A 21,621-nucleotide genomic window follows, 5' to 3' on the forward strand; every position below is an offset into this window, starting at 1 on the left:
TATTGAATCACATCATTTTGTATCCACTATTTTAGACTTATTTATATTTGAGCGATTTTATCACAATAATTTAACAAGTGTATTTATATATTTTTTGGGATTCAAAGAACATGAGAGCACATTTATACACTTGTGAAGAATTAGTGCTGCTATAATTGCAATTTGCGATTGTATTTACATACTTCACTATAAGGTGGCAGGTATAATTATTCCCTATTTAACCATGTTAACACATAGGTGCAGATCTCACAAGATATCCACAAGTGGTTTTACTCCAGAAGATTTGAACTAAATCTTTAGTCCCTATAAAGCAAAATAAAAGGTGTTCCTTCCTTGTGCATCCATTTTCATAACATTCCAGTTCTACTGTAGCTGTAGAAATTGAAAAGACTAATGTATATTCATAACAAATGACATAGCTTCCTGTATTCTGTTGCAATTGATAGATAGTTAGTATTCTGACAATTGATAGATGGTTAGTTATCCAAAACATCACTTCAGCCATTTAATACATAGCAAGGAAGCATAAAACCAAGAAAAACATACTCAAAAGATGGTATCTTACCCTTTGTAAACAATATAGAAAACTCTTCCAGTAAAGTTAAACTCATCAGGAGATGCAATGCATGTATCTACGAAAAGGTCCAAGTCAGTCTCATTTGTGATTAAGGAGGCTTGCAGGAACAAAGGCTGGTTGAGCCTTACATAGTATGGGTACCTGTTCACAGGTTGTATAAAATTTGAGGTCTGGAAGAATGTCAGATTGGCGGAATACAAGCCATATTGCAATACTGTGTTCCTTATTGTATCATCAGGATAGTACATGCCTTCCACTATGGTGTCTTGATACATTCGACATTTCACAGACAAATTTAATTTTTTTCTGTAGATCACTATGGGGTCTTCTGAGTAGGTAGACAGGGTATTGGAGTAGTTGATAGTGTCATTTTCAACCTAAAAAAGGGATAGCAGTATGGTAAATTAAAATATTTAAAGCTCATCTCTGGGTGCAATATGACCATGTCCCGTCATTTACCTTTTAACCCACTCTAATGGTTGCACTATATTAAATACACCAATCTTAAAGCCCAAAATACTTACCTAAATATGTGGTCACTTGACACACTGGGGTTGAATTACTAAAAATGGAGAGTGCAAAATCTGGTCTATCTCTGCACAGAACCAATCAGCTTCCAGGTTTTTTTTTTTTTTTTTTTTTTGTCAAAGCCTAATTGGACAAGTTGGAGTTAGAAGTCGATTGGCTACCATGCACAGCTGCACCAGATTTTGCACTCTCCAGTTTTAGTAAATCAACCCCACTGGGTCTAAAGTCTTCCAAGAGCAGAGAGGGAGGGTTGTTTTCAGGTGTCCTTGAACTGCCAGTGTGACAATGACACCTTTTTATTGGGTGTCCAGCAACTTGCTTTGCCTAGGTTTTGGAACTGAAGTTTGTGATAATATCACAACAAGGGGACAAGAGAGAAGGTATAGGGCCAAGAGATGCTCATTTAAACCTTCTGGTTGTATTATTTGTGCATTCATCATATTACATTTATATTGCAAGCAATAAGTTATAACTGTATTTGCTCATCTCCTTTGCTAATGTTTGTGTAAGGAAAAACCTCTTTGCATGCATTTTGTAATAGCGTAGCACAGGAAATACAAAATGGCAGTTAGTGGAAACTAAAAGATGTTCTGTCTTATTAAGTAAATATTATCAAACAGCTTAAAAGGAGATCTTTACAAAGAGAAATATGTACTATGTAGGTTGTCATTCATCACTTATTTCTGTATATCTGCTAGTTTCTTTGCTTTGATTTGGCCTATTGGGACAATCTCTTTTTTTCTGTGTTCTGGAGACAACTTAGAGCAATATGAGATGAAATCTCCTTTTAGACATTTGTCACTGGTGCAAATATGACCATTAACCACTTCAGCTCCGGAAGGCTTTACCCCCTTCCTGACCAGGCCATTTTTTGTGATACGGCACTGCGTTGCTCTAACTGACAATTGTGCGGTCGTGCAACACTGTACCCAAATAAAAATGGATGTCTTTTTTTTCCCACAAATAGAGTTTGTTTTGGTGGTATTTGATCACCTCTGCGGTTTTTATTTTTTGCGCTATACATTATATATAAAAAAAAAACACAATTTGGAAAAAAAAATATATATTTTTTACTTTCTGCTATAAAACATATCCAATAAAAAAAAAAAAAAATCAAATTTCTTCATCAATTTAGGCCAGTATGTATTCTGCTACATATTTTTGATAAAAAAAATCCTAATAAGTGTATATTGGTTGGTTTTCGCAAAAGGTATAGCGACTACAATCTTTGTGATAGATTTATTGACTTTTTATTTTTCTTTATTGTTTTTACTAGTAATGGCAGTGATCAGCAATTTTTAGCAGGACTGCGACAGCCAGTGACACTTTTTGGAGACCAGTGACACTAATACAGTGAACAGTGCTAAAAAAATATGCACTGTTACAGTATAAATTACACTGGCAGGGAAAGGGTTAACACTGGGGGTGAATAGGGGTTTAAGTGTGCTCCTAGGGAGTGCTTTCTAACTGTGTGGGGAGTGGATGCATTAGAGGAAAAGAGACATGTGTTTACTCCCTGACAGAACAGCGGTCTGCCTTGTTTACATAGGCAGACTGCCGTTATGCCTCTCCCTCGAACCATCGTGGCCGCCAGGCCTGCGGATTGGTTCCCGCTGTGTTCAATCACAGCGGGAGCGGCACTCCGGCGGCATGCACATGCCCCCTACATGGCGTGCACAAAATCGTGTACATCTACGTAATTTTGCACAGCCAGGCTGCCCTGCCGCAGTATATTTGCAATGGGCAGTCCGAAACTGGTTAAAAGATTTTCCCTTGCCTCCTGTTCTGCTTACAACCGCAAAAAAAGTGGATTATTTTGTGGTTGTAGCTTGATTTGGTATCCAAACCACCTAGTGACAAGACCTGAGCTTGCAATAACACTGGAAAAATAACAATAATGGTCTAACTTCTAGATTCACCTTGTTGTCAATTAAGCCCAGATGAAGGGGGGTGGGTGATCTAAGACCATTGAAGCACGTTTTATACTTTTTGGATTGCCCCTGATTTTTATTGGAATAAAGTTTTATCTGGACTTCTTAGCAGTTATTTGGTGCTTCAATTTCCATTTTTGTTACATTAAACTACAAGCCACAGAGACCATGGAGATCCTCTGGGGTGTAGAATCTGTCTTCCCAGGAACCAGAGCATTTATATTAACAACAACACTTACAGAAAGCAATATCAGTGAGATAACCCTATGGGTCTACTACTCTTTTTACACTTTCCTCAACTGATAAACTCCCCTTCACCAGGGGGTTATGGATCCCCTGCTTGCCCAGGTACTGCTACGGCACCAGTTGCAATTGTTGTGTCATCTCAAAAAAAAAAAAAAAAAAAAGGTGTAATTGATTTTATTTCATCAGTTGCCAACAATTTGTCAAACAATTTCCTAATATATGGATAACCCCAGAATCTACAATTAGGTATGTAAAATATAGTTATAAAATATAGGACAACAATAAGCACCTAAAAATATTATTTTCAGAAAAAAATTTGGGATACCATTGAAAACGAGTAATGCCTAAAATATAGTATAGTTTTCCTGTAGAAAGCAAAGTGGAAAAGTGAAATGAGAGCTATAGACCAAAACCAGAAATACATAGAGTCACTAAATTAGACTACATTTTGCATAAATACAGGCATGAAAGTAAAAGCAAATTTGTGATATGTTACCTGCTTGACTGTTAAACATTGCTGATAAGGGACGTGAAACTCCAGCCAGCCTGATCGAGTAGTAGGACGACATTGTGGATCATTGAGAAAAATGTCACTTTCATAAAATCCCAGAGAATTAAGATAGCCAAGAGCTACCCTAACATCCATGTAACTTGAGTGGCATGAGACAGTTACTGTAAAAAGGAGAAAACATATAATAGGAAAATGACGATTTGCCACAATAGCCAGCAAACAAATTACTATAAAAGTGAGCCTGACATAACCAAAGAAGTGCCTAGTGTACCAACAGTGCTAAAATATAGGAGGCTTGTGGTTCTTTTTAAGTGCAGTGTTAGTCTTAAAATACCATGTGTTTCTGTAGAGTCCTTTGGATCCTAGATCCAGGTTATCATTTGACATTAAAAAAATGCAACAGCTACCATTTTATTTTCCTGGGCTTCTGCTTTCCAAAACTGTATAGTAATTGGGGGTTCTAAGCAATTCTCTAGTAAAGAAATGCAGATTTTAAAATGTGTGTGCAAAATTCAAAAATTGTCCCTGTAGGCAAGCAATTAAAAATATTGAGGGTTTAATATCAGGTTAAAGAGACAGACCGACCCTTCACACTCTGACATCCACTTCTGCTGAACGCCCCTTACTGCTATGAGTAGGGGAGCCCTTGGAAGTACCCAGTTTACCCATCCTTGTGGAAGTAATGTGTCTTTTGATGCCGGGTGACGTCACTTCCGGTTGTGGCCAAATCCGGACGTTCAAGAGAGTGATTTGTGAGGAGATTTCAAGGTCTTGTTACACTCGCATATGAGTGTTTTAAAATGTGAGCGTTTTGTTATTTTTAACTAAATGATTTAAGAATTACCACTCTATATGGATCTTTATTGTTGCATATGATGGCGAACTGAGGAGAGGAGATTGAGCATAACATTGATATTCTGTGGATGAAGACTATCTACTGTATATAAATAAAGCACATTGGGACCTGAATGAGAATATGGGTCAATGTTTTTGGTGAGCTGCTATATTGCAGTGGTGGAGCTCAGAATACTTTGAAGTGGAGTCACATATACAAGAAATTGCTACGGCACTATTTTAGACCCTAGACTTTCTTGGATTTCAGGTGTGGTTGAACTTTTTGTATATTTCATCTTTATTTACAACACTGGTGACAGGGATCACTGCCCAGTAGGGCAGTTGATTGCATGGTTCAATATTTTGTTATTCTAATATGGTATTTGTTGATTTATATACAGTATATAGCCTCTTGATTGAAGATCATTTATGAATAGAATTATTATATTATAAGTTTTATTTGGATATAATACAATATATATTTGTGTTTTTACAGCACTGATTTCTGAATACTTTTAATCATGTGATTTATGACACTATCTATACATATTCTTTAATTGAGTATGTTTAATTATGTTTAACACTATTTATCACAGATTTGTATAGATGTTATTAACTTTATGATATCTCACCAGGGGCGTAACTACAGGGGTTTCAATTGCAACCTGGCCCTATGCTCCAGGGGACCTGTGCGGCTCCCCTGTACACCTGGATAGGCAGGGGAAGCATCTAGAGGAACTAATTTCCTCCATTTTCTTCTATTTTCCTGTAGCTGCAGGAGGAAAATGGAGGAGATTGGTTCTTCTATATGCTGCCCTTGCCACTCCTCCTATCCAGTTCACATGTCTTCTGCTTTCTCTGGGCCCCTGTGTGGTTTCCTGCCCCCCCCCCCACAGCGCTGCTGGCTCCCCCACTTCACTCTTCCACCGGCTGCTGCAGGAGATGGAGAGCCGGGAAGGGGTACGTAAATACGTAATTTTCCGGGTCCTTCTTTTTTTGAATGAATGAAATTGTAAGAAAATAAAAATTTTAAAAGATAAAAAATAAGAAAATGAAAGCAACAAAAAATAAAAACTGCAGACACCAGTGGGTGAACTACCAGCATCCCAAAGGTCACACTTGCAAATGGGCCCTGGCATTTCACCACCATGGGGAGGCCCCAAGATGGCACAAAGGGGGCTTACTGCAGAATTTGTGAAAGGGTTCTGCTGCGGGACTGTAATAAAGGGCCCTGCGACCGGATTAAAGGGTCCCAGGATCAGTGGGAAGAGCCCCAGGCTTGAAGAAAAGGGCCCCAGCCAGGGGTCATGGGGGTCCTTCATGGTTTCTTGCACTAGGGCCCTGAAGGTTCTAGTTACGCCTCTGCATCTCACAATTATTGGTAGATCTAGCGAAACACTTTATATCAATTATTACCCAGTCTAGGGGTGCATCTAACCCCTTCCACCTACTTCCAGGATGCAGAAGTCACACCTAAGTAGCCAATTGTTATATATTAACATGGTGAAAGTGGTCACAAGGACAAATAGAGAGGGTGAGTCTAACTAGTGAGGAAACAGACAAAAATATAAATTGACAGGGGTTTTAATAATTCCCTACTCTATCCAAAACTAAAATGTTTTGTATATAAATACCTAAATTCCAACTCCGCTTCTTAATTCCCAAATAGGAATGTTTGTATATTGAAAGCAAACCAATACTGGCAACAGTAGCAGGTAGTGAGAAAACTCAATACTTCTTGATATGGGACATCCCCTGGGCTTTCACAATTCTGCATTTGGTTCTGGTAAACAGGCCTGAGCATTGTCACATATGGTTAGGGGCTTGCTTTGCCTTAAGAATATTAGGGGGCTTTGGTGGAAGATAAGAAGAAGTGCACAAGTTGGGAAAAATATACAAGTTACAAGACGAATATTGACTTCCATACAGTATATACTGTACATCAAAAATAAATTCATAATTCAAGTTATAGTACAATATTAAAACATGCTAGTAAATGGAATATATACCATAGATCTGTTATTGTCTTCTATAGCTTAGAGTATGAATGTGGTTCTTGGTGTTCTGCATGTTTTTATATATGTAAATTGGAAGCACCTATTAATCCTAAAGTGTGCTTTTGAATGTTTTTATATATGTAAATTGGAAGCACCTATTAATCCTAAAGTGTGCTTTTGATCATTTGTAGAAATGATTCCCAATTTTAGCTGTTTGATATTTTAGATCTACTGTACATATAAAGGTACCGTTATTGTTGTTGGAGATGACTGAGTCATATGTAGCAGAGAATTCAAAGTCTTGACCACCGTCATAACTGGAGTACACTATACTTATGCTGTTGGATGAGGAAATAAAACTTCGAGTGTCTGTTTCGCATAGGCTCCCAAGTAAAACTGATCCACGTGGGGTACCATCATAAACTAACACAGAAGACGTCTGACATGACTGTGAATTCCTCTTTCTGTTCCAAAGAAAAAAATAAAAATAAAATTATAAAAGTTGAGCTTTAGTAACTTTAAAGGTTTATAAACTTAATGCAGCTGGATTTAAATCTCCTTTATGGGCACATTCTAGGCCTCGTTCACATGGGCACAGAGGCCTGTATACCAAGGATGGCATGTTTCTTTCAGTGTCTCTACCCTCCAGGTGCAGGCAGCCTATTCAAGTCCATTGAGATGCAGAGGCTGAACACACACAGCTACTTTTCCTTAGGTGACAGGCATGTAGGTGTGGGTAAGTTCTGCATTTGGGGCTGCTCACTTGCACCCCGTTTGATCGAGGTCTAACTAATCACTGCAGCAAGATAAGAAAAATGCATCTAAAAGCCCAAAATACGTGCCTAAATCCATTGTCATGTAATAAGATGGGTCCTGAGTTTTCTTCCTTCCTACAGCAGAGTAGAAGGGTTCTTCCTTGTTTATGATCCATGTGATGTCCATGTCACTGCCTGGGTTACAGGGACTCATCCCATTGTCTGTACAGCCATGGGGTTTTCTCTATCTCCAGAACTGCAGCGTAAAGTGATGTCAACTGCAACATTGGACTATTGGTCTCTACTGCCAGACAGTGGCTGACTCAAGTAAATAGAAATGAGGTTTAGACCCCTTTTACACAGTTGTTCCGATCAGGTCCGCCTGTCCGTTTTTCAGGTGGACCCAATCAGACCATCCATCGCTCTCAATGGAGCGGCAGGTTTTCATGGACACCTGCCGGCATCCGATCTAATCTAGGCCGCCAAAGATGACAGTTGGATAGAAACTGACAGGCGGTCCGTTTCTATCTGACCACCCCATAGAGGAGAGCGGGCTGTGTCCGTGTCCACTCTGCTTAGCAGAGCGGACATGGACCTGTCATCCGCCTGCTCAGCGAGGATCAGCAGAGAGAGATCCCCTGCTGAGCAGGCAGATCTGCTTGACGGAGCCTTAAGGAGATTTTAAAGAAATGTTTAAATGAGTAGGTGGGAAAGGGGGCAAATTTGTCCCAGGGATGGGCTTTAACAAAAGCCTGTCATGAGGGAACAGTTAGGTCTACCTTTGATTATCTCCTCCTGCAAATACTCAGTACTCTGTCATTAACATCTCATGTGACTATTACCAAAGAAACATCAGGTTCAAGATCAGGAATTCTGCGTGCGTATTTCAGTCATGACAGGTTTGCTTTCCAGTGTCACAGAGCTAAAGACCCTTATGAAAAGCCTTTAATGGAATCCACCTTTGATTGACTCCTGGGCTTATTACTAGTTCAAGAAAAATAATGTCACTCACAAAGAAGTTAATAGGTTCAGTTTGATTGCACCTGAAATAGTGCATCGCCCAGGTTACAGAAAATGTATTTTCAAATCAGAAGCATCTCACATATGTTTTCCTCATGATGGCCTTTTGTTGTGTGTCTTTATGAATTTGAAGATACATTTTAGAAAAATAGTTTCATGTTAAAGTGTTACTAAACCCACAACAGTTAAATCAGTCTGTATATGCAATAAAGTATGCTTGTTATACTCTTTGTGGAACCTAAGGGGTGAATCCTGTGCACTTTGTAAAAAGGCTGTTTAGTCCTGTCTTCTCGGATCCTCCCCTTCTTTTACTGTCCAGAATCCATCTCCTGATAGTACAGAGCCTTGGGGACACTTTGTACACGCTCAGTTTGATGTGTATTGCTAGTTTTTTTTTTTCTGGGAGAGTGCATGTGATCAGCACAGGGTCAATCAGCACTGTCCAGACAGGGGTCAGGACTCATGCAGCCTCATAGGTCAATCAGAGGAGAATGGAAACTCCTACAATATTTACCAGTGTTTGGCTGGACACTGATAGAAGTCACAAGACTGCTATATACTGCTGAGGAAAAACGGTATTTAGCAGTTTGTATTTACTAAAATAATTGCATTTCCATGGACCAGATATAGTGAATGCAGCGTTCTGGGTTAAGTAACACTTTAAATATATGCATGGTAAGTATTTTGTAGACAAAACCCATACAGGTGTATTACATATGCCTTGTCTTCATTTCAAAGCACAATCATTAAGAATCAGCAATTACTGTACGTCCACGAATGAGATACTGTCTGAGAGGTTACTTAATCATGTAAATCTGATGCCTGTGCGGTTCCTGGCTTTGTTAAAAAAAGGTCTAACGCAGATCAGCCACATGCTGCAGCCACTCACCATGTGCATGGCTATGGAGGTACAATGCTGCAATCAGATCACTGGAGGAAAGGAAACTAGGGAAATGCATCCTTCAGCCCACAGCAGACTAATGACATAAGTTAAAGTGATATTAAAAAGGCAATGTTTTGTTTTTTAAATCACAAAATGTTATACTTACCTGCTCTGTGCAATGGTTTTGCACAAAGCAGCCCCGATCCTCATCTTCTCAGGTCCCCCGCTGGCACTCCTGGCCTCTCCCTCCTGCTGAGTACCCACAGAGCAAACAGCTTGCTATGGGAGCACCTGAGCAGGCTCGCTCCTGAGCCGCTGCTCTGCGTGTCCATTCACGCCGTGCTTCTGCCTCACCCCCTCTTTCTCCTCATTGGCTCACTGGTTGTAATTGACAGCAGTGGGAGCCAATGGCTTCCACTGCTGTCTCAGCCAATGAGGAGAGAGAGTTCCCAGGGAGCCGAGGCTCATTGAGATGGGGCTCAGGTAAGTATTAGGTGGGCTGCTTCTTTACCATTAAAGTACCTACTTTTACCTGCATAGAATGCATGAAGGTAAAAAACCTTGAGCCTTTAGAACTATTTTAAGCCCTAGCACAAACACTTGCTTTAGCTAAGGACATGTTAAACTTATTGTAAAGGATCACCTTGTAAAACAACCCATTCAGTTTAAAACAAAAAAACAAGTTTTTTAAGTGATCACATTCCCTCTGTTCTCAGCTGCATAAGAGCTAGGGGAGGAGAAACGACAGTACACTGACCTTCCCAGTAAAAGACTGGGAGGGGGGGTGTCAGGACAAGTCTGATCGTTGGGGGAGAGCAGGCTGAGTTCCCAGCATAGCTAAAGAACTGACTACGCTGTGTTCTCCTGCTTAGTGTGGTCAGTTTTTAAAAGGAAATCAGAGGAACTGACAGGAGCACCAGGGATTTCATGCAAAGGAAGCAATAAAAATAGAACAGGATACTTTTCATACAAATACAAAGTAAAGCAGTCTCATATTAGGAATATGAAATGTTGGGTTTGCATATTGTGCAACTTATTTTAAGGGCAGCTTTGCATGGTCTATGTTTTAATCTGCACATTCACAGTGCAACACAAAGTGTATATAAACCTTAACAATAAACTTCTCATATTTGCCCGTTGTTAGCCATTAAATGCATTATTGCATATTTTTTATACCTATTTAGTGAGTGCAAAACATTTCTGTTGATCTTGTTAGAAATCTTGTGAGCTGATAACTTCCCAATTGATAACTGTTATACTATTGTAAGGACTGTAGGGTTCTGCCTACTGATGCTATGGACAAGAAAACAGGAAAATTCCCAGTAGTCTTGTCCTGTTTCTGTTTTATCCTGATGCAGAATAAGCCCTTGTTCACACTGAACACGGCTTTGAAATAATGTGATTTCTCCTGCACTCACACGATTTCAAAGCCGCATTTCAGTCCAACTACAGGGGCGACTTAAAAGACATCTGTGCAGGTTCATGCACAGATGTCTATTAAAGTCGCCCCCGAAGTTGTCAAAAGTAGTGCAGAAACGACTTTTTTAAATCACTGCGGCGCCTCAAAGTCGGCGTCACACCAATTGGGACGCTCTAACTGCTGGCAATAGGCTGCGATTTAATATGCGATTTGACCTGTAAAAACGCATGTCAAATCCCCCAGATGGCAGGGGCTAAGTGTTTTATTCTTGGGAACAGAAGTGTGTTAATCAAAACAATCAAAGACACCTGCCTCTCTGAGTCTGCATTCACTTTGTAATTAAGGACTCAACTGCTCAAATTCCTCCGTTCAGCTCCACCCATATGCCATTTCTAATATCACCTCTTAGAGGAAGACTTTAACCCAAAAGTTTAATATTGATGGCAGGTTGGGCTATTGGGTTAATAAGGAAATTATGGAGAAGGTGAAGACATAAAATACCTTATATTCCAGATATCAGACCCATTTAATCATTTTCAGTGTTTTACATATAGAAAAAAAAAAGTCTATTTAACACTCACAAGAATTCGTTGAAAGACAGATGAATTCTGTTATTGTTGGCAACACTAATGTACCACACACAGGAATCCGATGAATAAGAAACCCCAAACTTCTTATAGATGTGTCCTCGAGGATTGGTCAAAATTCCCCCACAGTTCACTGTATCATAAGAATAAAGAGTGTTTATTTCTTAACTTGTGATAAATACATTTGTATTTCTTATTAGTTCTTAATGTGGAAACCGCGTTAATGTCAGTATATTGTCTAAAAGTTATAGGTGTAAAGTACGACTTAACTCTTGCTGGCAAAACAATACACCCGCTCTTTCAGGATCAGTGTAAACTCAATGACTTCAGCATACAGCCCCGTCCTACATGTTTCATCATAGATTACATCTTTCGGGGCATGGGTGCCATTGCCATTTATAGATAAGTGGAATTACCACGCCTCACTTTGATTGGCAACCATATTATTACTTAGCCAAGCCTCGTTTTAAATACCACCTCAATTTGTTGAATAATCAAGACTCATTTTAGATCTTAACTTAGATATGAATCAGAACATACTTAAAAAAAAAAAATCTATAAAAAAATTATCTGTAAAAATGAATGTGTATAAACCTGCTACTTCCAGCGACAGAAGATAAAAAATAGCCGGGAGAAGACATCTAATTTCAAATAGTATGTGAAATTGCCTCTCAAAAATCAGCATGTCCATGTCTGCCATCTTGTGGTCAAAGATTGGTATGACAATCTAAAAAATTAAACTCTGCTTGGATCTTTAAAAACTTACTTTAAAAAAGGTTTATATATAAATATGTAAACTAGCCATCATACCACATTTTGGTATAGAAGGTATGAATGACAAATTCCTCTAAAGTTATTAATTACTTAAATAAAAGAAGTGTTATTTCTCCTGTTGAGTGGGGAGAGAAGGGGGGAGAAATAAAGTATATTTTAAATCTCACAATGCGTTATCTTTGAATGCATAATTTCCTATATCTAAATTAAACCCAAAGGGGATATAAGTTTTGATGTCATATATCCATTTTATCTCAAGTTTAGATATCTCTCGTCATCTCAAACCATCTCTCCAATGTACTTTTAGGTTATCAATAACTATGAATGAAGTACCCAGAGGATTTCAATTTTGTGTTTCTAAATAATGTCTTGAAACCGGGTGGCCTTTGAAACTCCTCTTAATATTGCCAATGTGTTCCCCTAAACTAACTTGTAGGGTGTGAATATTACACCTAATATATTTAAATTAGCATGGACAAGTGAGCAAGTACACCACGTTTGAGGTAGAACATGTGATAAATGATTTGATAGAGAAATTATGTGACGTACCGATGTAAATTGCTCTGATTTTTTATACGTGATGGCATTGATAGCACACACAAATCCCATTTTACATTTGTCAGATTTTGAAAGAACATTGGCTTATTACAAGGGGGATCATACACATTGGGAGCCACCCTATCCCTCAAGAATAAGGGACACCTCTATATACCACTTGAAGTTTATCAGATAAAGCTGGGTCCAATATCCTGTCACTCCTTAGAATATGCCAATGTTTATGAACCAGTTTCTTTATAGCATAGTGCGGATTACAAAAGGTTGGGAAAAATGACCCTCATTATCATCATTGACCTTGGGTCTTTCTGTTAGGAGTTGACCCCTATCCAAATTTTGGACTGAGGAGACTACCTCGGGTAAAGTGTCCATTAAATAGCCTTTTTCGATAAACCTGCCCGTTAATATTTGTTCCTGAGTGTTAACATAAATTTTGGTTTTAGGTGCCTTAGGTGCATATATTGGCTGCATGGGGCTGCCTTAAGCCATGATTGGTGGTGGCAACTCTCAAAGGGAATAAATGAGTTCCGATCAGTGGGCTTAAAAAAAGTCGATGTGATCAATTGCCCATCCTCAGCATACATTTTTAAGTCCAAAAAATGGATGAGCTTCATATTTTAATTTTATGCCCCTAATATTGTTATTCAACATCTGTAAAAAGGTTTGCAAGGTCTCCAGACTACCATTCAATTGGAGGCGGATGTCATCTATGTACCTAGCCCACAAAACCAATCCTGGTTGAGATATCCAAACCTGAGATGGAATAGATATATGATGTCAAAACTTATATCCCCTTTGGGCTTAATTTAGACATAGAAATTAATGCATTCATAGATAACGCCTACTTAGAATAAAATATATTTTCTCCCCCCTCTTCCCCCCACAAAACAGGAGAAATAACACTTCTTTTATTTAAGTTAATAATAACTTTAGAGAAGTATGTCATTCATACTCACTTTCTATACAAACATGTGTTATGATGGCTACTTTAGATATTTATATATAAACCTTTTGTAAAGTAAGTTTAGCATGATCCAAGCTGACTTTAATGTTTTAGATTGTCATACCAATTTTTGACCACAAGATGGCAGACATGGACATGCTACTCTTTAGGAGGCAATTTCACATAGTATTCAGAACTAGATGTCTTCTCCCAGCTATTTTTTTATCTTCTGTTGCCAGAAGTAGAAGGTTTATACACATTCATTTTTTTACAGATAATTTTTATAGATTTTTTTTAGTATGTTCTGATTTATATCTAAGCTGAGATCTAAAATGAGGCTTGGTCATTCAACAAATAGAGTCGGTATTTGAAATGAGGCTTGGCTAAGTAATAATATGGCCACCAATCAAAAGGAGGCATGGTCATTCCACTTATCTATAAATGGCGATGGCACAGCATGGCACCTGTGCCCAGGAAGATGTCATCTGAGTGAAACATGTAGGTCGGTGCTGCGTGCTGACTTTATCGTGTTTACACTGATCCTGGAAGCACAGGTGTTTTGTTTTGCTAGCAAGAGAGACTGTACAGTTTGACGAATATACTTCATACAGATGTAAGTGCAACTTTAAATGTTTTAAGAATTTAGTAAGCTATTTTACACTATTGAAGCATCTTTTTTCTTTTATACATTGGTCCATGGCAATTGGTGTCACTGGCTTGGAGATAAGGAGTGGCAGTCAAGTTCAATAGAAGGGCATACAACATCTCACAGATGGGTATGATCATTGCTCGTTTGACCTTTCTAAACATAAAAGGTTAATAGGGTTTGGTAAGCGCCCTTATTATCAGAGGTGGTGGTATTGACAAAAAGGAATTCTCATCACTTGTGGTGCCCGAATCCTCAAATGAACTTTTAAAGAAGATTTCTTCAATATCTTTTATTTTTCTTATTAGACCTGGTTCAAACCTATGCAGGTTGCAGTTGTTGCATATTCCAGGTGCATTTTGTGTTTTTCAATACACATTTTTTATCCATTGACGTGTATGGAACCAAAAACACAAACTGCTGGTCCCTGGCCCTTTCCATAAAATGCACAGATGTGAATGTGACCCATTGGAAACCATGTTAAATGGACTAGAGTTTCTGAAAAACTGAAAACGAACAAAAAAAATGCATAGGAGTAAACCAGGCCCTAAAGGAAATGTATTATATTTTTAAACCCCTTTATGATACCTGACAAGTTAAATCTGGATGCCTGAAAACTTTAGCACATGTTAGTAAAACTGTATATATCTGTGCAACTACCAAGTGTATCAAGGTGAATATTACCATGTTTTTTCTTTCAGGACAAACTGGGCTTTCATTTGGTGATGAACGATTATGGATATCTCCTGATTTTTTTGTATTGTAACCACTTGAAGATATCCCAATGCACATATACGGCGACAGCATCACATGTATCTGATCCGGCATTTCGGGGTAGGGGTACGTGCACCCCCCTGCCCCATCTGTGCTGTGATTCGGTACAACACAAGTCGGTCAGCAGACCTACTGATTGGCTTAACAAATCACAGTACAGAGCCCTGTGTTTACTATAAACACAGAGCTCTGTACATGTAGCAGCAATGTGGTTGCCTTTTAATATAAGCCACATCGATTAGTAAAACCAGCACATATTACACACATTACACATTGTTAGACACAGTTAACTCCTTATAAAAAAAGGGGGGGTTTACCTGCGCTTAGGATATAACTTCTCTAATAACACCTGATAATAAATACAAAAATGGGCTGCTGCTGATAGAAAAGGAAAATATTCCTTTAAAAGTAACTGTGTGTAGATAAATCAGCGCTGCTCTAAATGTTCTAAATTATACTCTGTATGTTCTAAATTATATAAAAGATGGTAGTGGGCAATGATTCACCTGCCACCCTACTTAAAATTCAAATGTGTGTAACTAACTGTGCACAAGGAATATCCGTGTAATATTATACAATAAATACCTGGTGCTCTACAAAAGTGTTTGTGATGTAATATTAACGGAAAAAATGCAACAATATCTGTACTAAATGCTCCAATAAATATAAAGTGCAGACAATTAACGGAAAAATGCAACAATATCTGTGCTAAATATTGCAATATATAAAGTGCAGACAATCACTGTCTGCTCTATTATGCTCAAATAAATATAAAGTGCACCTGTGTTGTATACTAAATAAAATACCACGACAATAAATTTAAATAAATAGATGCAACAGTAAATAAATTACATAATCTTCAGATCCAGTGAATACAAAAATAAAGTGCCAAGTACTGGTGCAGATCATTAGTTAATTGCTCCTCCTTCTGTTAAATAGTCCTTTAGTGATACAGTTCATGGATATCGTAACCAGTGTCCCCTGTGCAAACAAGCCACACTCGTGATTTCTCACTGTGCCCAAAACCGTGCTCCCCTCTCTCCTCCCTACTCACCAGAGGCAGGTAGGATATGAGCCTTATAGGTCCCCACTAGCGGTTTTTACTGCACCTCCTCCAGGGATGTCGGTCACTCCACTGTATCTTCCTATACTCCTGGGTTATCTCCTCCTCATATCCATGTCCCAGCCGCCATACGAAAAGAACATACTCCCATAGTGTAGTATATTGTTAACTTTTATTAAATAAAAAAATATATGATTGAACTCACAGATTATCCGTACAACAAAGCGTTCCTTCCTGGTGTGGTGGACACCGTAACCAGCATGCGTTCCAAGCACCGGAAACGAAAGTGACATCAGACGCACAGCTCGAAGCTTGACCGGTTTCGCCCCTCCCACAGGGCGTCCTCTGAAGCTTCAGTGATTGTCTCCACTTTATATATTGCAATATTTAGCACATATATTGTTGCATTTTTCTGTTAATTGTCTGCACTTATTTTATTTTATTTTATTTATTGGAGGATTTAGCACAGATATTGTTGCATTTTTTCCGTTAATATTACATCACAAACACTTTTGTAGAGCACCAGGTATTTATTGTATTATTTTACACATATATTCCTTGTGCACAGTTATTTACACACATTTGAATTTTAAGTAGGGTGGCACGTGCGTTATTGCCCACTAGGCATCTGTTATATAATTTAGAACATACAGAGTCCACTGGTTTTAGAGCAGCACTGATTTATCTACACAGAGTTACAGTTAACTCCTTGATTGTCCCTAGATGTTAACCCCTTCCCAGCCAGTATATATTGTAGTATCTGCACTGATCGTTGTATTAGTGTCACTGGTGATGTGAGTGTTAGTCAGCTCCCACCCAGTGTCAGTAAGTGTCAGATTGTCTTCCGCATTATCGCAGTCCCACTATAAGTCACTGATCACCACCATTACTAGTATAAAAAATAAATAAATAAGTAAAAATTCCAGTATATATACCATTTTTTGTAGACGGTTTAACATTCACACAAACCAATGAATATACACCTATTGGGATTTTTCTTTTACCAAAGAGATGTAGCAGAATACATTTTGGCCTAAGTTTATGAAGAATTTAGATTTTTTTTTTTGGATATGTTTTATAGCAGAAAGTAAAAAATAGATTTTTTTTCAAAATGTTCTATTTTTTTTCATTTATTTAAAGTGATTGTAAAGTATTTACAAAAAAAAATATATATATATATATATATATATATACACACATACACACACACACACATATATACACAGTATCTCACAAAAGTGAGTACACCCCTCACATTTTTGTAAATATTTTATTATACCTTTTCATGTGACAACACTGAAGAAATGACACTTGTACACACACGTAACAATGTAAAGTAGTGAGTGTACAGCTTGTATAATAGTGTCAATTTGCTGTCCTCTCAAACTAACTCAACACACAGCCATTCATTTGTCTAAACTGCTGGCAAGAAAAGTGAGTACACCCCTAAGTGAAAATATCCACACTGGGCCAAAAGTGTCAATATTTTGTGTGGCCACCATTATTTTCCAGCACTGCCTTAACCCTATTGGGCATGTAGTTCACCAGAGCTTCACAGGTTACCACTGGAGTCCTCTTCCACTCCTTCATGATGGTATCATGGAGCTGGTGGATGTTAGAGACCTTGAGCTCCTGCCCCACAGATGCTCAATAGGGTTTAGGTCTGGAGACATGCTTGGCCAGTCCATCACCTTTACTCTCAGCTTCTTTAGCAAGGCATTGGTCGTCTTGGAGGTGTGTTTGGGGTCGTTATGTTGCAATACTGCCCTGAAGCACAGTCTCCAAAAGGAGGGAATCATGCTCTGCTTCAGAATGTCACACTACATGTTGGCGTTCATGGCTCCCTCAATGAACTGTAGCTCCCCAGTGCTGGCAGCACTCATGCAGCCCCAGACCATGACACTCCCATCACCATGCTTGACTGTAGGCAAGACACACTTGTCTTTGTACTCCTCACCTAGTTGCCACCACACACGCTTGACATCACCTGAACCAAATAAGTTTATCTTGATCTCATCAGACCCACAGGACATGGTTCTAGTAATCCATGTCCTTAGTCAGCTTGTCTTCAGGCAAACTGTTTGTGGGCTTTCTTGTGCATCATCTTTAGATGACGCCTCCTTCTGGGAGGACAGCCATGCAGACCAATTTGATACAGTGTGTGGTGTATGGTCTGGGCACTCACAGGCTGACCCCCCACCCCTTTAACCTCTGCAGCAATGCTGGCAGCACTACATCTATTTCCCAAAGACAACCTCTGGATATGATGCTGAGCATGTGCACTCAAATTCTTTGGTCGACCATGGCGAGGCCTGTTCTGAGTGGAACCTGTCCTGTTAAACCGATGTATGGTCTTGGCCACTGTGCTGCAGCTCAGTTTCAGGGTCCTGGCAATCTTCTTATAGCCTAGGACATCTTTATACTTTTTTTCAGATTCTCATAGAGTTCTTTGCCATGAGGTGCCATGTTGAACTTCCAGTGACTAGTATGAGAAAGTGAGAGTGATAACACCAAATTTAACACACCTGCTCCCCATTCACACCTTAGACCTTGTGACACTAACGAGTCACATGACACCGGTAAGGGAAAATGGTTAATTAGGCACAATTTTGACAATTTCACTTAGGGATGTACTCACTTTTGTTGCTAGCGGTTTAGACCCTAATGGCTGAGTGTTGAGTTATTTTGAGGCAAATTTACACTGTTATACAAGCTGTGCACTCACTATTTTACATAGTAGCAAAGTGTCATTTCTTTAGTGTTGTCACATGAAAAGATTTAAGTAAACATTTACAAAAATGTGAGGGGTGTACTCACTTTTGTGAGATACTGCATATATATATACATATTTATATGTAACAAACATGTTATACAGTGGTTTTGCACAGATCAGCCCGGATCCTCCTCCTCCTCTCGGGTCTCACGCCAGCGCTCCTGGCTCCTCCCTCCTGCTGGGTGCCTCCATAGCAAGCAGGCATGCTCATAATCAGAAGGTCTATATATCCATTCACACATGGAGTGGTGGCGCGGTCCCACCCTCTCCTTATCCTGATTGGCTCACTGGCTGTAAATGGCAGCAGCCGAAGCCAATAACTACTGCTGATGCCAAAAGCCAATCAGGAGTGCAAGTACGGGAGAGGCAAGGCTCTTGTGGACATAGCTGGATAGAGAGGGGGCTCAGGCAAAGTATTAGAAGGGGGCTGCTGCACACACAATGTTTTTTACCTTCATGCATAGAATGCATGAAGGTAAAAAACCTTGCGCCTGTACAATCACTTCAATAAAAAAAAAAAAAAAAAAACAGTGATGATCAAATACCACCAAAAGAAAGCTCTTTTGGTGTGGAAAAACTGACATAAATTGTCATATGCATAAGGTGTTGCCTGACTGCGCAATTACCAATTAAAGTAGCAGTGCCAAACAGCAAAAAATGCTCTGGTCGTGAAAGGGGTAAAACCTTCTGAAGGTCAAGTGGTAAAAGGAAAACTAAAGGCTGCACTTTCAACACAAACACTGGAGTGCATACATGTACCCCCCACTCCAGCTTCCAGTTATGAGTGCCTTCCTGCAGTATGATTTCATTCTCGTCAACAGAAATCCTTTTTGGTGATGGCCACCCCTGGCTAGTCAAGTTATTCTGTTCTTAATTTTTCATATCCAATGGCTATCCTACAAGATTCATAAGATTGGCAATCTGCTTGTTGTAATCCTAATGCACACTCCAACAGATAGAGCAGTATATGGCCTCCTCTCCCTGCACGCCTCCTGCATTGCTTACAGATTTCACAAGTCCTGCACTAGGAAAGGGTAAGCATGGTGTGGGGGGACAATTATCTGCAGTAAAACCTAAAGGGGACTTTTCTCTGTCTGCAAAAAAAAAGAATGGGATAAAGATATGCAAGGTAGAGATGTGTAGAGCTGCAGGAAGGAGAGTGTGTAAAGCTGGACATACATTATACAATTTTCTTGTACAATGTGCAATTTTCTTGTACAGGGAGTGATTTTTAACTCCATTTAGATTACATAGTGTGCCAGTTGCAAGATTTTTCGATCCTGTCTGAATGCGCAAAAGCGTGTTTTCATAAGTATATAATGGATGAGTTTTTATCCACCAATAGTATTACGACAGTGGGTATAAGGTCGCCAAGAAAATGGTGGCGACCGGACTTCCTGATGATGCTAATATAGCGACAAACATTGAGGTCAATCGGAAAAACATTGGACTTTGTCGTAGAATCCTTATAAAGGACTCCTTTTTATAATCTTCCATTTTTATTTTTATTTTTTCCATATCATTTTTATTTTTCATGTTTTGATTTTTACATTTTTCACAAATTCACTTTTTTTTTTTCATGTTTATTATTTATATGTTTATGTAATTTTGGTAAGAAATATTGGTGTGTTTGCTATTACACGCATTTTGTGGTCTCTAACCAATAGTTACCATTGGGTTTGAAATAATTGTAACACATGCATTTTGAAACACAGGTCATTGTTTACACTTGAGGAGGCTAGCACCTAATTTACTTAAGGTTTTGTTAAAGTAGGAAGGAGAGTGTGTAAAGCTGGACATACATTATACAATTTTCTTGTACAATGTACAATTTTCTTGTACAGGGAGTGATTTTTAACTCCATTTAGATTAATGCACATGAATAGTGTGCCAGTTGCAAGATTTTTTTATCCTGTCTGAACGCGAAAAAGTGTGTTTTCATAAGTATTTATTGGGTGAGTTTTTATGCACCAATAGTATTACAACAGCTGGTATAAAATCTCCAAGAAAATGGGGCGACTGGACTTCTTGATGCTAATATAGCGACAAACATTGAGGTTGATTGGAAAAACACTGGACTTCGTTTTAGAATCCTTATAAAGGACTCCTTTTTAGAATCTTCCATTTTTATTTTTTAGGTTTTGATTTTTTAATTTTTCACAAATTCCCTTTTTTAATATATATGTTTATTATTTATATGTTTATGTCATTTTGGTAAGAAATATTGGTGTGTTTGCTAATACACACATTCTGTGGTCTCTAACCAATAGTTACCATTGGGTTTGAAATAATTGTGACACATGCATTTTGAAACACAGGTCATTGTTTACACTTGAGGAGGCTAGCACCTACTTTACTTAAGGCTTTGTTATATTAGGAAGGAGAGAGTGTAAAGCTGGACATACATTATACAATTTTCTTGTACAATTTTCCATTAGATTTAACAAGAACTATATAATATGAGGTCAAACCTAAATAACACTTTCAATTTGTATCGATTCAGGCAGGCCTTTTCACTACATAGTTGAAGGTAAATCTAAAGAGTGTACAGAAATTGTACAAGAAAATTGTATAATGTATGGTCAGCCTTAGTGTATATATATGTAGAGCAGATATGTGAGTATATGTAGTGTGCTGGGTAAGGGATGTAAGTAAGGATGGGCTCACCCACCTGAGCAATCCCGCCAGAAAAACCCTCACTGCACACGGCCAATCATAGGCAGTGTGTGTATGTGCAGCTGCGTGCCAGGAAATGCCTCACTGCCTATGACTGGCGGTGTGCAGTGAGGGCTTCCTGGCAGGAT

The 21,621-nt window shown here is 38.7% G+C and overlaps 1 protein-coding gene across 1 annotated transcript in view; it reads right to left on the minus strand.

The window, feature by feature from the left end:
- LOC309564248 (scavenger receptor cysteine-rich domain-containing protein DMBT1-like) overlaps positions 1-21,621 on the minus strand; it is a gene marked incomplete at its 5' end in the record, with an annotated part of 164,579 nt that overhangs the window by 9,884 nt on the left and 133,074 nt on the right. Inside the window, 4 exons of the mRNA XM_082268874.1 lie at positions 566-954; positions 3,779-3,954; positions 6,874-7,088; positions 11,284-11,422. Of these exons, the coding sequence (XP_082125000.1) occupies positions 566-954; positions 3,779-3,954; positions 6,874-7,088; positions 11,284-11,422 (919 nt within the window). The remainder of the gene's footprint in view (positions 1-565; positions 955-3,778; positions 3,955-6,873; positions 7,089-11,283; positions 11,423-21,621) is intronic.

This window comes from Pelophylax lessonae (genome assembly GCF_965119305.1).
Source record: "Pelophylax lessonae genome assembly, chromosome: 9".
Classification (NCBI taxonomy): Eukaryota; Metazoa; Chordata; class Amphibia; order Anura; family Ranidae; genus Pelophylax; species Pelophylax lessonae.